General features: G+C 35.1%; 1 protein-coding gene across 3 annotated transcripts in view; it reads left to right on the forward strand.

Moving 5' to 3' along the window:
* LOC149064480 (uncharacterized) overlaps nt 1–15,466 on the forward strand; it is a 98,670-nt gene that overhangs the window by 78,147 nt on the left and 5,057 nt on the right. For all 3 annotated transcript variants that reach the window (XM_089254876.1, XM_089254875.1, XM_089254877.1), the window contains 9 exons: nt 121–293; nt 666–788; nt 2,901–2,991; nt 10,507–10,593; nt 11,501–11,686; nt 13,089–13,178; nt 13,329–13,488; nt 13,687–13,856; nt 14,269–14,436. In XM_089254876.1, the coding sequence (XP_089111002.1) occupies nt 121–293; nt 666–788; nt 2,901–2,991; nt 10,507–10,593; nt 11,501–11,686; nt 13,089–13,178; nt 13,329–13,488; nt 13,687–13,856; nt 14,269–14,436 (1,248 nt within the window). The remainder of the gene's footprint in view (nt 1–120; nt 294–665; nt 789–2,900; nt 2,992–10,506; nt 10,594–11,500; nt 11,687–13,088; nt 13,179–13,328; nt 13,489–13,686; nt 13,857–14,268; nt 14,437–15,466) is intronic.

The raw sequence follows: 15,466 nt of genomic DNA on the forward strand, positions 1-15,466 counted from the left end.
ATTTGCAATTTGTATCTGAAATAAATGGTATTAGGTATTTTCATGTTAAGTAATAAAATTAGTGCTTTCTATTTTGAGAAAAATATTTAGTATCATTTCTTAAATTTTCATTTATTTCAGGTGTTTCCAAAAGAATACCAACGTGCCTTGCACCAAATGGAAGAAGAAGAAAAAAACAAAGAAACTCTAGCTCCATTAGTAAATGGGCCAACTGTCCCTAGCCCATCCAAAATTAGAGACATTGAAGACATAGTTCCTGATATGATGCAGTCTGAGCGTGTAGACAAAATCAGGTAAGAAAATATTCTACGTTTTTGTTGTTTTTTTTTGCTTTGGTTGAATTTTAATCAAATAATATTACTTTTCTGACTTATAATAGTTTCATGCCATATCTGTGAGATAATTTAAATTGAACTTGAAAAAATCTAAGAGAATAATGCATCAGGGAAAGGGTGGGGCTCAAGTATTGCTTGGAGTCTCGGTTGACTCTCAGTCAGGTGTTATATGGATCACTTAGATTTTTATTGGATACTATACTTAGATAATTTAATGGTTATTTGTAAATTCTGGAAAAAACTCATTGAAAAACAGTGTTGCTCTTACTGACTGTGTGTCTCGGAGGGTTAAGTGTTTTTAACTTTCCAATGGTGTTTTTTTTTTCTCAGAGGTTTCATGAAATATTCAAGACAGACAAATCCATACAGGAAACCGGATGACAGGATCCATGATTGGAAAGAAATTTATGATTTTGATGGTGTTAGAAAATCCATTAAAACTCAGGCTGCTAGGTAATGTAAGATCTTCAATATTCAACATAGATGCTTCTGCAATATAATTTTATGTCCTCATAACTGATTGGCTTATCTACTGAATGATGTTTTTTACAAGGTCCTCTCAAAAAGTTTGGTAAATGATCTCAGAAAATAAAAGAAACAGTTGATATACACTGAAGAGCCAAAAAAACTTGTAAACCTGCCTAATATCGTATAGGGTCCCAGCGAGCACGCAGAAGTGCCGCAACACGACGTGGCATGGACTCGACTAATGTCTGAAGTACTGCTGGAGGTAATTGACACCATGAATCCTGCAGGGCTGTTCATAAATCCGTAGAAAAGGGGCTGGAGATCTCTTCTGAACAGCAAGTTGCAAGGCATCCCAGATATGTTCAATAATGTTCATGTCTGTGGATTTAGGTGGCCAGCGGAAGTGTCTAAAGTCAGAAGAGTGTTCCTGGAGCCACTTTGTAGCAATTCTGGATGTGTGGGGTGTCGCATTGTCCTGCTGAAATTGTCCATGTCCATTGGAATGCACAATGGACATGAATGGGTGCAGGTGATCAGGATGCTTACATACCTGTCAGTCGTATCTAGATGTATCAGGGGTCCCATATCACGCCAACTGCACACGCCCCATACCATCACAGAGCCTCCACCAACTTGAACAGTCCCCTGTTGACATGTAGGGTCCATGGATTCATGAGGTTGTCTCCATACCCGTACACGTCCATCAGCTCGAAGCAATTGGAACCGAGACTCGTCACACCAGGCAACGTGTTTCCAGTCCTCAACAGTCCAATGTCTGTGTTCTCAGGCCCAGGCGAGGCATAAAGCTTTGTGCCGTGCAGTCATCAAGGGTACACGAGTGGGCCTTCGGCTCCGAAAGCCCATATCGATGATGTTTCATTGAATGGTTCGCATGCTGACACTTGTTGATGGCCCAGCATTGAAATCTGCAGCAATTTGCGGAAGGGTTGCATGTCTGTTACGTTTAATGATTCTCGTCAGTCGTCGTTGGTCCCGTTCTTGCATGATCTTTTTCCGGCCGCAGCGATGTCGTAGATTTAATTTTTTACCGGATTCCCGATATTCACGGTACACACGTGAAATGTTCGTACAGGAAATACCAAATTTCATCGCTACCTCGGAGATGCTATGTCCCATCTCTCGTGCGTCGCGTAACACCACGTTCAAACTCACTTAAATCTTGATAACCTGCTATTGTAGCAGCAGTAACCAATCTAACAGCTATGCCAGACACTTGTTATTTTATATAGGCGTTGCCGACCGCAGCGCCGTACTCTGATTTGTTCCATATCTCTTTATTTGCATACGCATGCCTGTACCAGTTTTTTTGGCTCTTCAGTTTACAAACAAAATACCTTTATTGGCCTTCAAAGTAATCTCCATTAGCTATAATAGACTTTTGACAACAGTAATGAATGAAGTTGCTGAAAACTTTCAGCAAAAGCTTTCTTTGGAATCGCCGGAAGCAACAATATCACTCTTGCTTGGATGTTCTACAAAGTGTAGGATTTTCAGGACTCCCTTGAGCCGGGAGAACAAAATGTCTGCAGGGACGTTGCTAATCCCCAATTCATCCACTATCATTATTAAAGTCAACCGGCAATCATCCGTAAACATCTGTCAAACTCATACGATGATCTCTGGTGTTCTGCTTGTTAATGGTCGACCCAAATACAGCTCATCATGAACAGTTTCCTTCCGACACAGAAGCATTTGAACCAATTGTAAACACATTTTTTACTCACTGCTTCTGTTCCGTAGACTTTCATAAACATTTTATGGGTCTTCATTGCAGTTTACCCATTTTGCTGCAAATCTTCATGCGCTGTTCTATTGCATTGTGGCGTCAACTTTCACACTCAATGCATTCTATCAATCGCCCAGGCAACTGTGCTTAGTGTTTTCAACACTAGGAAGCAATTCCTTACACATCTCTCAAAACTCGTGTGTGGGTGCTTGCTTCTAACCTGCATTGTTCTTTAAATATTGGACCATTCACCAAACTTTTTGAGCATGCCTTGTCTTTTTTTTTCCAATAATTTCACTTGTTTGGTTTATATAATTAGTTATTATTAGTTATTTTACAAATTTTTTCAGGTGCATGGAGTGTGGTGTCCCATTCTGCCAGTCTAGCCATGGATGCCCGCTTGGGAACATAATACCAAAATGGAATGATCTTGTATTTAAGGTATGAACGTAATGCTTCTATGGCACTGTGATATAAAATTTAGCAATTTTTATCTCAGTTAAAGTCATCATCTACCATTTTTTTATCCACTGCTGGATGTAGGTCTTCTCTAAATTTTTCCATTTTTCTCTGCCTGGTGCAATTGTCATCCAGTTGACTCCAGCCACTTTTCAGATCTAATTGCTCCATCTTGTTTGGGGGCACCTTCTTGGTCGTTTAACATTACTGGGATACCAATTTAATTTCTTTTCCATCTGTTTTGTCTTCGTCTAATGTGTCCAGCCCATTTCCATTTCAAACGTTTAATGCTATCTATAACATTATATACCTTTGTTTGGCTTCTCATTCAGGTGATTAGTTTTCTATCGCCCCTTGTGATGCCTATCATATATCTTTCCATGCTCCATTGTCCTGTTTGTAGTCTTTGTAAGTTTATATGTTTCGGCTAATTAAATTACAGTGAGACCTTGTTACAATGATACCTGACATGACAATAAATCCCTCTAAAACAATATTTTTTCCAATCTTGTTTGCAATCTCCTATAGTCTAATGCAAAACTCCTCTGAGTGCAACGATATCCTTTACTATGATAAAACCCTCTATAATGTTACTTTTAGGAGATTTTGAAACTACTGCAATATTTTTTTTATATTTCACTCAGAATATCCTTCAATATATTTTAAACTCGTCACATATTTTAGTTCTTCCCAGGACGGTCTAATAATATCCGTATTTAGTACCACCTGATAAAGTATGATGTTTTTAATATATATATTTTTAGTCTGGATACACTAAAGTGTATTACAATATACACTGCTGTAAGAAATTAAGAGAATTTGCTGACTTGGTCAATTATCTCTAGAACTACTGTACCGATTTTAATGAAATTTGATATGCACATACATTGATACAATACAAAACAAATAACCATTCAATAATTGTAATACACACACGCATGATTGTGCATAACACTCGTTGGATTCGGAAGGTATGAAACAGCGGTTGCAGAATAAACAAAAAAATGGGTTAATAGGGGGTATGGTCCCCTTTTACAGATATACAGGTCTCGCAGCGTGATTTCATACTTGAAATAAGGCAGTTTATCATTTCCTGTGGCAATTGGTCCCACTCGTTCAGCAATGCTGTTTTCATTCCCTGGATGGTTCCCGGAGAGGGGTTGTGATTTGCAATTGCCCTCCCCAGAGTATCCCAAACATGCTCTTTAGGGTTAAGGTCTGGAGATCTGGCTGGCCAATCCATCCAGCGAATATCCTCTCTCTCTAGAAAATCGTCAAGCAGAAGAGCTCTACGTGGCCTCGCGTTATCTTGGACGACCTTGCCCAGGCTTTCTCTCGATGGATCCGGTATCCTGGAACTGTTTCCATAAGTTACACACGACGCTGGGTGTTAAATTGAACTCTCTACAAATCTGGACTTGAGATTGACCTGCTTCTAGCCTCCCCACAATTCGCCACCTCATTCCATCATCTAAACATTGGTGGTTACTCACTTTTACTGTTACAATTTGAAATTAACCGATTGCTGCAAAATAAAACCAAGAAATTTGCCGAGGTGTGCTAGCGAACGAAATGTGTCTTAACTTACACGTGCTTATAAAGCCTGTTACTCTACTGGCTCCGCCTACACACATGTATACGCTTACGTATTTGACGTACAAGATTTGCATTTTTGTCTAGAAGCAGTGGTTTTACATTCAGTTCAGTTCTTTTCATGAAATTCGATAAAATATGCAAATTCTCTTAATTTATTTCACCAGTGTAAATCTTTACAGGTACAATAGACATTTAACTGAATTTTGTTTATCAGCTAATCAATTGACTTTTTTTTGCGGCAAAACACAAAATAATTGTACTTTCATTGTTTCCTTCTTACTACTTTCTTGTTTTATTGAGTAAATAAATATTTAAATTATGATATTTTGAAGCAAATAAATGAAGTGAAAATCCTATATAACGATACCCTCTGGAATGATAATTGCCTAGACGGGGTGCCTACCATCACGGGAAAGTCAAGAAGTCACAGAATGAGAAAAAAGTTACGGAAGTCTCCCGAAAAAGTCACAAAATTTGAGTAAAGGTTACAGACTTTTTTGATTCTTTAGAGATCTTTTTTTTCAATTTTGTTTTCTAAATTCTATGCTTCAGAGGAGCTGTGGCATTTAATATTTCTTTCTCAGGTTTTATTCATTCTTTTTTTTGCCCCAGAGGGATGGATGGGTGAGTAGCAACAGAAAAGAACAATGCCAATATGTAGTCACCCTAAATTGGGGCAGACATTGTATGGGTGGGGCAAAAAAACAATTTAGATTGGATGAACAAAAAACTTTTCTTTCTTTGCTTGTCTGGACCTTTCAACATCTGTAATATTCCCCCAAGGCTAACTATGTACACTTGTGTGCAAAATTAAGAGAATTTGCATATTGTGTCTATTTTCACAAAAAGTACTGAACCAAAGGTATTAATAATACCACTGAAGAAGTATGCAAATATTCAGTGTCGAATATGTAAGCATATACATGCGTGTGGGTGGAGTTGTGACCACAGAGGAGATGATAAGGACACGAGGCGTTTTCCATGATTTGTGTGCTTGTACTCCTTGGCGACATTTGCTGTGTTTCTCGCAAGAGTTTGGTAAATTTTATAAGCTATCAGGTAAAATGAGTAGCCGCAAACGTATGGATGACGGAATGAGATGGAGAATCGTCGGTAGATTGGAGGCAGGGCAATCACAAGTGCAGGTGGCTACAGAGCTCAATGTTTCGCCCAGTGTCATCTGCAATTTGTGGAAACAGTTTCAGGACACTGGATCCCTATCGAGAAGTCCTGAACAAGGTAGTCGAAGAGCCACTACAACCAATGAGAATTGTTATTTGCCACTTTCAGCGCAGTGCCACAGGACTGCTACAGCATCACAGCTCTCACGTGAGCTGCATGCTGCCACTAGAACTTGAGTTTTATGGTTTACAGTTGCCCGAAGGTTTCGTGAGAGAGCTGTATGCCATAAGACCCGCTGTTAGTGTCCTGCTAACTGCAGCACACAAGAGAGTGCATTTAGTATGGTGCAAACAACATCAGCCTTGGATCAGACTTCAATGGAGCACCGTGTTCTTCACAGATGGAGATTCAGCCTGGACACTGATTCTCGACATATACTCATCTGGAGAGAGCCTGGTACCTGATAACATCCCTCCCACATCAGGGTATTGGACCACTATGATGGTGGAGATGTCATGGTCTGTGCAGGCATCATGTTGGACGGCCGCACACCTCTCCGTGTGTTTGGCAGAGGGTCAGTGCCTGTAGGAGGTATAGAGGAGATCTTAGAGCACTATGTTCAACTTTTCAGGGGCGCAGTCGGGCCTTGGTTCCTGTTCATGGACGACAATGCTCGTCCACCTGGTCATCAATTATCTGGAAAGAATATTCGGCATATGGATTGGCCAGCTATATCTCCTGACCTAAACCCTATAGAACATGTCTGAGACACTTTTGGGAGGGCAATTGCATCTTGCCATCCCCCTCCGAGAACCATCCCGGAACTGAAAACTGCGTTGCTGCAGGAGTGGGACCGATTGCCACAGGGACTCCTCAACTGCCTTGTGCCCAGTATGCCGTTGTGCTGTGCGATCTGACTGACTGATTAGACTCATTTTTGGTTTGATCTTGCAACATGGATTTTGGACATTCCTTCAATGATGAGCTTTACTGACAATCATGCGTGCGCATTATGACTTTTGTATGGTACATCTTTCTCTGTTATAACTGTGTATTTGTACCAAATTTCATCAAAATCTGTCTACTAGTTTTTCAGAAATTCGACATTCAATTCAATTCAATTTTATTCATCACATCATCAAACTTTTGCCATCACATTGGCAAAACAAAGAAAATCCATCCAAGGGATCGTTGTCGATCTATACTGGTGGACACGATTATTATTGAGTTAATTTTCAAACACGAATAGTAAATATTAATAATAAACTAATCATAATTCAAGATATACGGAAGACTGGATGTTGTGAAGATATTTATTATTTGAGATGTTAATTTTTTAAGGAAGGAAAAAACTCATCTCTGCCTCTACCGGGAGACGAAACCGGGTCCCGGTAGAGGCAGAGATGAGTTTTTTCCTTCCTTAAAAAATTAACATCTCAAATAATAAATATCTTCACAACATCCAGTCTTCCGTATATCTTGTATTAACAAGTGGAGAGCGACATTCATGTCATAATCATAATTAAAGAGAAAACAAATAAAAAAATAAGTATCAAACAAAACAATGAAAAAACGCGAGAGGCAGAGAAATCATCTAATGAATATGACATACATACACACATATATGCAGACACAAAATATTACATTGATTTAAATTAATATTAGTGATTTGTTTTATTAATATAAATAAAATAAATTATAAATGAAGCAAATAATTAGTATTAAAATAAATAATGGCAACAACGGAAGGTGCGATTCAGAAATTTTTTAGTGATGGGGTAGTGTTTTCCCTTTTTGCGAGAGCTCAATAGGGAAAAAATATATTGCATATTAAAAATAGCTTTCAATATCATTTATAGAGGGCAAATATTGTTTGAGACTCTTTTTTAATACAAATATATTGAAGTGCAGTCAAGAATGTCAGATGGCAAATTGTTGTAAAATTTTGGAACAAGAAACGTAAAATAATTTCTCTTTACTGTTTTATGAATAAGTGGTATAGATAATGTATTGCTAAATCTACTCGATGTTCGTGAAGTATTGAAAGGTAAATCGAGTTGATTTTTATGTAGAAGAATTATCGATCTGTGAAAATATAGATAACAAAGGGATAGTATATTTAGGTTTAGAAAAAGTTTGTGTGAAGGAGTGGAATAATCGTTAGTAAGTGCTTTAATTATTTTTTTTTGCATTTGAATAATGGGACGTAAAGTTATTATGTAATAATGTGCTAATTCTCTTAATTTTGCACCTGAGTGTACACACTAGGTTCGGCTGCTGCTGTTGATCTTATTACCAACCATGGAATTTCTTGTGGAACACACACTGCTGTTAGTGACCAGGGTTTTGTATTTTTAATGTCATGTGACATCTGACTGGCTAAATTATTTTTGCCAAGCTGAAGTTGACTGCAGTTAGCGTCCAAATTTGTGCTCATAAGTTGCATTGCAGTAAAACCCCTCTTAACGGACACCCCCCCAGATGCGGTCAACCCAATCTTTTACGGCCAAATAATAATTTACAGTTGTATAATATATAAAAGTATGTATTTCAAACCCCTGGATTAATGGTCACCCCTCTCTTTCACGGATAAATTTTTTTGTCCTATCGGTGTCTGCAAAAGAGGTTTTACTGTATATACTAATAAAAATTTTCAGGTAATTAAATTAATTTTCTGTAACAATATTTGCCGTTTGAAATTAATTCAGAGTTGAAGTAAGATAGCCCACATGTTTACCCTTTTGACAGCTCTTACAATTTATGACCAAATCGCACAATTTTTTTTATATATGATGACTGGCTATTTAAATAACACATTTTTGAAGTTTCAAAAAATTGGACATGAATTTAGCACATTTTTCTTTGTAATTAAAGTAAATTTCTAATTAATGGAAATTAATCATAATTATAATTTTGGGAAACCCTATGTGACAAAACAAATAAGGAAAAATTATTTTCTCCTATTTTAAAAAAAATTATTTCTGTTGATGGTCAGGAAAAAAAATTCAGATAGAAAATCGAAATGAAATTTCTGAGAATTTCATGTTTTAAAAACTCTAAAAAATCAAATTTGTAGACCCAGGGTAGCCAGGAAAGGGATTATGCTAATGTATCAGGTGGGATGATTTTTTACGTAGGTTCATTGCAACATCTCGTATATATTGTATAATACTACTAAGAACATCCATCATTAGTGGATTCGTTCTGATGAACACAAAAAACCCTGGTAATGAAAAAACTTCATAAAAACTTCTTCGTTTATCATTTTCCCAATCAGTTATCAGAAGATGATTTTTTCTAGATTGTGCGATGACATGAAGGAAACGTACCCTTACGAAATCATTAAAATGCTTTTTACTAAATCTGTTCGCAGACAGATTTATGGCTTGGCCATGTGCTGGCTATTCGAATTGCTCTGCCTTTTTCACGTTATAATTTAGAGTTCCTGACCACGAATTATTAAAATTTGCTACCCCTCCAAATTTGCAACCCTGGCCCGCTTAACACCCTGTACATATGGCTCTGTATCATTTAGTCAGAAATTGTATTGTTTTTAAGATTATTTGGGAGGAGGGTAGGGTGTATGTGGACCATTTGGTGATTTAGTAATTTTTCATTTGCTTAGTTTGAGGGTTCTACAAATAGAGTAGTCAAAAACTTCTGCCTGGTTGAAAAAAAAATAATTTCGTATTTAACCACTTCATGATCCAGAACAGTAACTAACATTCATTGTTCAAAATTATGGTGCACATTTTGTGTATAGGTGAAACAAAAATTTGCATAACAAAGCAGTTGGGTACATAGACCTATTCTAGGTTTTGTGACTGATGATACCTAATAGCATTCAATTTTCTTTTGTATTTTTAGCGCATGCAGAGGCACAAACAATATTTATAATGCTCAAGTAGAGCTAGAAATGAAAGTGCTTAATTTGTCAAAAAACGATTAAACTGGCATTGACCACTAAAATTTAAACAAATCCTTTTTAAAAGGGATGTACAATACAGTAAAACCATCTGGTCCACTTTGACTTATTTATATCGGACCTTGTAATTTACACATTTTGTTTTTGGAAGTGGTATCAAAAGAGCGTCATTCTTAAAAATACTGACATACACTGTGTATCTTCATAATTTGCCATGTGTATTGTCATGGAGAGTTGACAGACTTGGCTGTGGAAGACTCCCAAAAAAGAATATTGATATATATATATATATATATTGTGAGGAGAGCAGAAGAGAATAATCTGTGGTTGCTAAGACCCTATTTTGGCCAAAAAAAATTTTTTTAGTAACCAAGACATTTTTGTCATTTTGCTTTGACTTGAGTCAATCTTACATGATATTGAAATATTGTTATGAAAAAAAAAGTAATTGTAAAATTCTTCAAAAGAGAGATTCTAGGGATTTTTTTATTATGTTTTGATTTATATATGTTGTCTAAGGGGGTTACCCTCCCCCATCCTTCTTTTTAAAATTTTTTGAGTGGGAGCCCTGCAAATGAGAAAAGTCACCAAATTTTGCTTTTGGTATTTGGTAGACACCCTGTTAGATATTATTTTTCTCTGATCCCCCAGCACATTTTCCATAGTGTTAATATATTCCATCTGTAACGATATATAAATTTTGTCCAACACTTGTTTCTGGTCCCCCCGGTATCATTATATTGGAGTTTCTCTGTATATCTGTATTCATGTTTGATATATTCAACTGCTCATACCTTGATGTGATTTTAATGTTTTAAATTTAAAAAAATGTATATTTTATTAATTTTACGTAGGATGACTGGCGAGAGGCTCTCAACCAATTACTTCAAACGAATAACTTCCCAGAATTCACTGGAAGAGTGTGTCCTGCTCCCTGCGAAGTAAAAATTGTTTATAAATTAGGCTTTATGGTTCTCTAATTTCCGCGATTCATAAGTTTTGTTACGTGGATAACCTCTACATTTCAGAGTTATAAATACATATTTTGACTACTGGTTTTAGATATTAAATCATTTGAATTCACCTTTAGTTTGATGTAGAATAACACAAATTCTGCATGAAAATAAATTATTATACAATTGCACCTCAATTCGATTAACTTGTTTCTGAAAGTTACTCATATCAAGAGAATCTTGTATCTCAAATCAAAGCTTCCCATATAAAATGCTGAATAACTGTATTAAATTTATTCCACATCTGCAAAATATTTAATTTTACTCAAACTCAATCAGCATGGTATAGTACAAGTTCTACATGGAACCGAAAATAGTTTTGCATACAAGATAAATGATATATTTACAGTCCAACAACATTGTTAGCTTTGATTTGTTAGAAGCATCTAAAATTCCAATTGACTGTGTTAAAAACATATTTTTGAGACACACTTTTTGGCAGCAGTCACCAGCTTTCTGAACCTCATTGATCACTAAAATCAAAATGTATGACCTCTCAGGACACCAAACTTGAAATTTTGAATCCTGCTGACCACTGAAATCAGTATTTTTTAATTTACTAATGATTTTTTACCAGTAATAGTATCTTTAAAATGTTGGTCATTACCAGCTCAATTTTATTTATTTGAAATTGATTTATTTTATTTTTTCCATAATGTGTTACTTTTTCAAAGACAAATAAGAACATAATGAACGTTTTTATGGAAAACATTAGAAATTTCAAATGATGCCCAAAAGTTTTCTACTAACAACCACAATTTTCTTCTGAAACACAAGTTGAAGTTTTATTACTATATTCATGTTAACCATTTCTTCTCGTTTTTTTTCAATGCAGGGAGCTTGTGTCCTTGGAATAAACGAACCTCCCGTAAACATAAAACACATTGAGTGTGCAATCATAGACAAGGCTTTTGCAGAAGGATGGATGACTCCAAATATTCCTTCCATTAGAACAGGAAAGCATGTGGCCATAGTTGGGAGTGGACCATCAGGTCTTGCTGCTGCAGCACAATTGAACAAAGTATGGGATTCTTGTTAAACTTTTTTATAGATAGTATATATAGCAATTGTAAGAATTGGGGTGATGGGTTTTTTTCAGTAATCAAACTGAGTTGATTTAAAAAAATTTAAAACATTCACTTTCTTTCAAACCAAGCACAACTCCGATCTATCGCCATGGGCAATTTACTACAGAGTAAGTTGTGTTGGAAGTGTGTGTGTATATTTAACATTATGATTGCATGTATAGTATTGTTTCTGATTTTTCAGGGCTGCCATCTATATTTCAGAAATGGAGTAAGTGAAGTATAATGATTGAATATTTGTACCATTGTGAGTCTGTTGCTCTCTGTTTTGAGACTTTTGATTGGGAGATTGGCTCACATCCACGTGTCAAAGTTGGGAACCCACAAAAAACCAACTTCAGCTGACCACTACTATAGCAATGGTGGGGTTTGAACCCAGGTTCTCACAATGCGAGTCTGTCACTATGACAACTCGACCAACACAGTGGTGAAAACATTTGCTGTTGCTATCAATGCTTTGCATATTTTCCCACAACGTTGTTAAGGTTATGAAATCCCTCACTTTGAATTACTTCACTAAAACCACCTTTGTTATTTTGCTATCAGTAACTCTTTCATTAAAATTTTTTTCTGATGTTTTGGATAGTTTTCAGTTGGAGGGAAAAAATCATGATTTTTGTATGAGCAAATTTAGAAAAAATCTACAAGAAGTCAGACTTTGCTTTGCAGGGTTTGACACCCCAAGTTGTCAAATAGCAAATCTTTAAAGACAAATAAAAGTTCGAAAATTCAGTTTTTCCTCTAGCTACTCTCTTTGATAACTGGATGCTCATTTTGAAATTGTTCAGCTAGAGTGCATCAAGTGGTACACAGTCTTGTACCACTTGATGCTGATTATGTTGTTCAACCTATGGATCTAAGTGTACCATTCGAAATCTGAATCTTTTTATTATCATTAAGAGTATGGAAAGTACAAATTGTAATGAAAAAACATTTGATTGATAATATAAGAATAATTAAAATTTGGGAACGGTTTCATAACGGGTAATTATGAACTGTTTCCGTAAATTAGGCGTTTAACATGGTCAAGGAATTCTGAAGTGATGCTGATTCCAGAACAGAAAAATGTAGCAGCTAAGATAAACTATTAAGATTTGGTAAACAATTTTGTAACTGATAAAATTGTAATAATTGATAAGTATCCTATGTGAATGCTAATGATTAAGTTACAATTTGTAGTCATTTTAAGTGTTCATGATAGATTAATTGAATAATTTGAACTTTTTTCCAGTGACAATTATTTTATGTATTGATATGTTGTATAGAATTGAGAAAAAAGAGTGGATTTCATACTTTGTATATTGTGCTTGGTAAAAAAAAATCCGATTTTTATTTCAGGCGGGACATTCTGTGATAGTTTATGAAAGAAATGATCGTGTTGGTGGACTGTTGCAATATGGTATTCCAACTATGAAACTAAGCAAAGAGGTAAATAAAACATGTTATTTATTTTGGAATGCACCCAGGGTGTACTAGTTGTAAAATAGTTGATGATTTTTTTCATTTTTAAATCTCTACAATGTTATCAAGCCTCTTTATAAGCACTCAATTTTGTATTTTATTGATGCTCTTATCCAGGTTGTTGAACGTAGAGTAGAACTCCTGAAAGCCGAAGGTATAACATTCCAATGCAATGTCACTATTGGCAAGGATATTTCAGCCAAAACTCTTATAGAAGAAAATGATGCTCTCTTGCTTACAATGGGTGCAACTTGGCCACGTGATTTACCAATACCTGGTTGGTTTAATTTGAATAATTTACATAATAGTTTTTCCCATCGTAATAATTTTATAATGGTAATAAAATAATTAAATAATATTTAATAACAATAAGTTTTAATTTCATTATAGTATAAGTGTTGCATTTGTTTTTTAAATCTTCTGACGTGTATTTTTATTCTTTTATTTTTCTGACATGTGTATGTATTTTTATTAGGCAGAGAATTGAAAGGTATCCACTTTGCCATGCGTTTTCTAGAGACATGGCAAAAGCATCAATTAGGCAATCAACTAGATTACAATTCCATCAATGCCAAGGGAAAAAATGTGGTGGTGATTGGTGGAGGTGATACAGGCTGTGATTGTATTGCTACGTCTCTGCGACAGGTGATTGATCAAAAACATTCAGGATCTTAATTTTCCTTATTTTTGATTGCCTAAGATGGTAGACTTTTTTAATGTGATTGTCTTTGCCTGAAGAATTAACATTTGTGTGGTTTTAATATGAATATATATCTGTTTGAGCATTTATTTCTCTCTTAACGATCAATTTTCTATATATATATATATATATATATATATATATATATATATATATATATATATGATGTTTGATTTTAATCACAATTTATTTTTGTTGGTGACATCAGCATTTTATTGATGGTTGGCTGATATCAAAGGTTCTTCTTATGTATTAGACCTTTTTGTGTGTGTTTTCATTTATGTAGATATTAATTGTATAATGTTAAAATGGCACCTCAATCAAAGTATTTATTTTTTTATTACTTTTTCTGTTCAGGGTGCATCAAGTATTGTAAGCTTTGAAATATTGCCAGAACCTCCAGGTAAAAGAGCTGAAGACAATCCATGGCCCCAGTGGCCTAAAATATTCAGAGTCGATTATGGTCATGATGAAGTGAAGCTTAAATGGGGTGAAGATCCAAGAAATTTCAGCATATTAAGTGAGGTAGGTAATAAGTTCTATAATTGTTTGATAATTTCTTCCCCTGAAAAAATCGGATTTTTTTTATGTCTTCAATATCTTGTGTACAGGAGGGATCCTTCACTTCACGTGCTCTCACTTTCTGCAATTTTGCTACATGATTTCTAAAAGTTGATTTTAAAAATCCTAGCCTGTAAAAATTTTACCTAAGTTCTGTGTGAATCCTGAAAATTGGCTTGGAAATTAAAGGTATGACATAGTTAAAATGACAAAATCCATTGGATTTTATTATTTAGATGAGACAAATGCAGGGCTAATGCTCAAATCCAATTTACCAGATCTTACTAATCATCTATTTATAACATTTATATTGCTATGAGAATTTTAATCAAAGAAAAAGATATTAATTTATTACTTACACTATATAAATATAAATATATATATATATATATATATATTAATTACACTAGATGGTCATATTTGTGAGTAATGGCAATGCTCTTGCTACTGAAGATTTTATAAAAAGGCAGAATGCTGCCTGTGATCAGAATCTCAGGCTGATAACTTATTTTAATGATACAGTTATCATACCAGGCTCTTCAGGAAAGAAAAAACATCCAGACTCACCAGAATTAATTAAAGTAAAAGTATTATATTCATTCATACAGCTTAGTTTGAATGCAATTCGTTCAAAAATACACGTATTCTTCTACTGGAAGTTAGGTTTATTTGTTTGATCTTTCTGAAGAAACCCCTTCCCCCACCATCCTTATCTTACCCATGTCAAGTTCAACTCACGTTACTTGCTTTTGTCTTAGGCCAGAATTACACTATAAAAGTTTGATAAATTTACTTTTATAAAACCTCAATAATCTTATTGGTGGCATTTTTTTGTTACATTCTATAAAATGAAACCGATGATCTTATTGGTAGAATTTTCAAGTTTTATAAAAGGACTTTTATTTTTTTGATAGTTTATCAAACTTTTACAGTGTAATCCTGGCCCTACAAAACTATTCTGCAGAACCGATTAATAGCTTAAAGCAAGGGATGC

Source organism: Pholcus phalangioides, unplaced genomic scaffold (genome assembly GCF_987345545.1).
Source record: "Pholcus phalangioides strain wild (caught in Gottingen) unplaced genomic scaffold, Ppha-v1.0 ptg000042l_1, whole genome shotgun sequence".
Taxonomy (NCBI): domain Eukaryota; kingdom Metazoa; phylum Arthropoda; class Arachnida; order Araneae; family Pholcidae; genus Pholcus; species Pholcus phalangioides.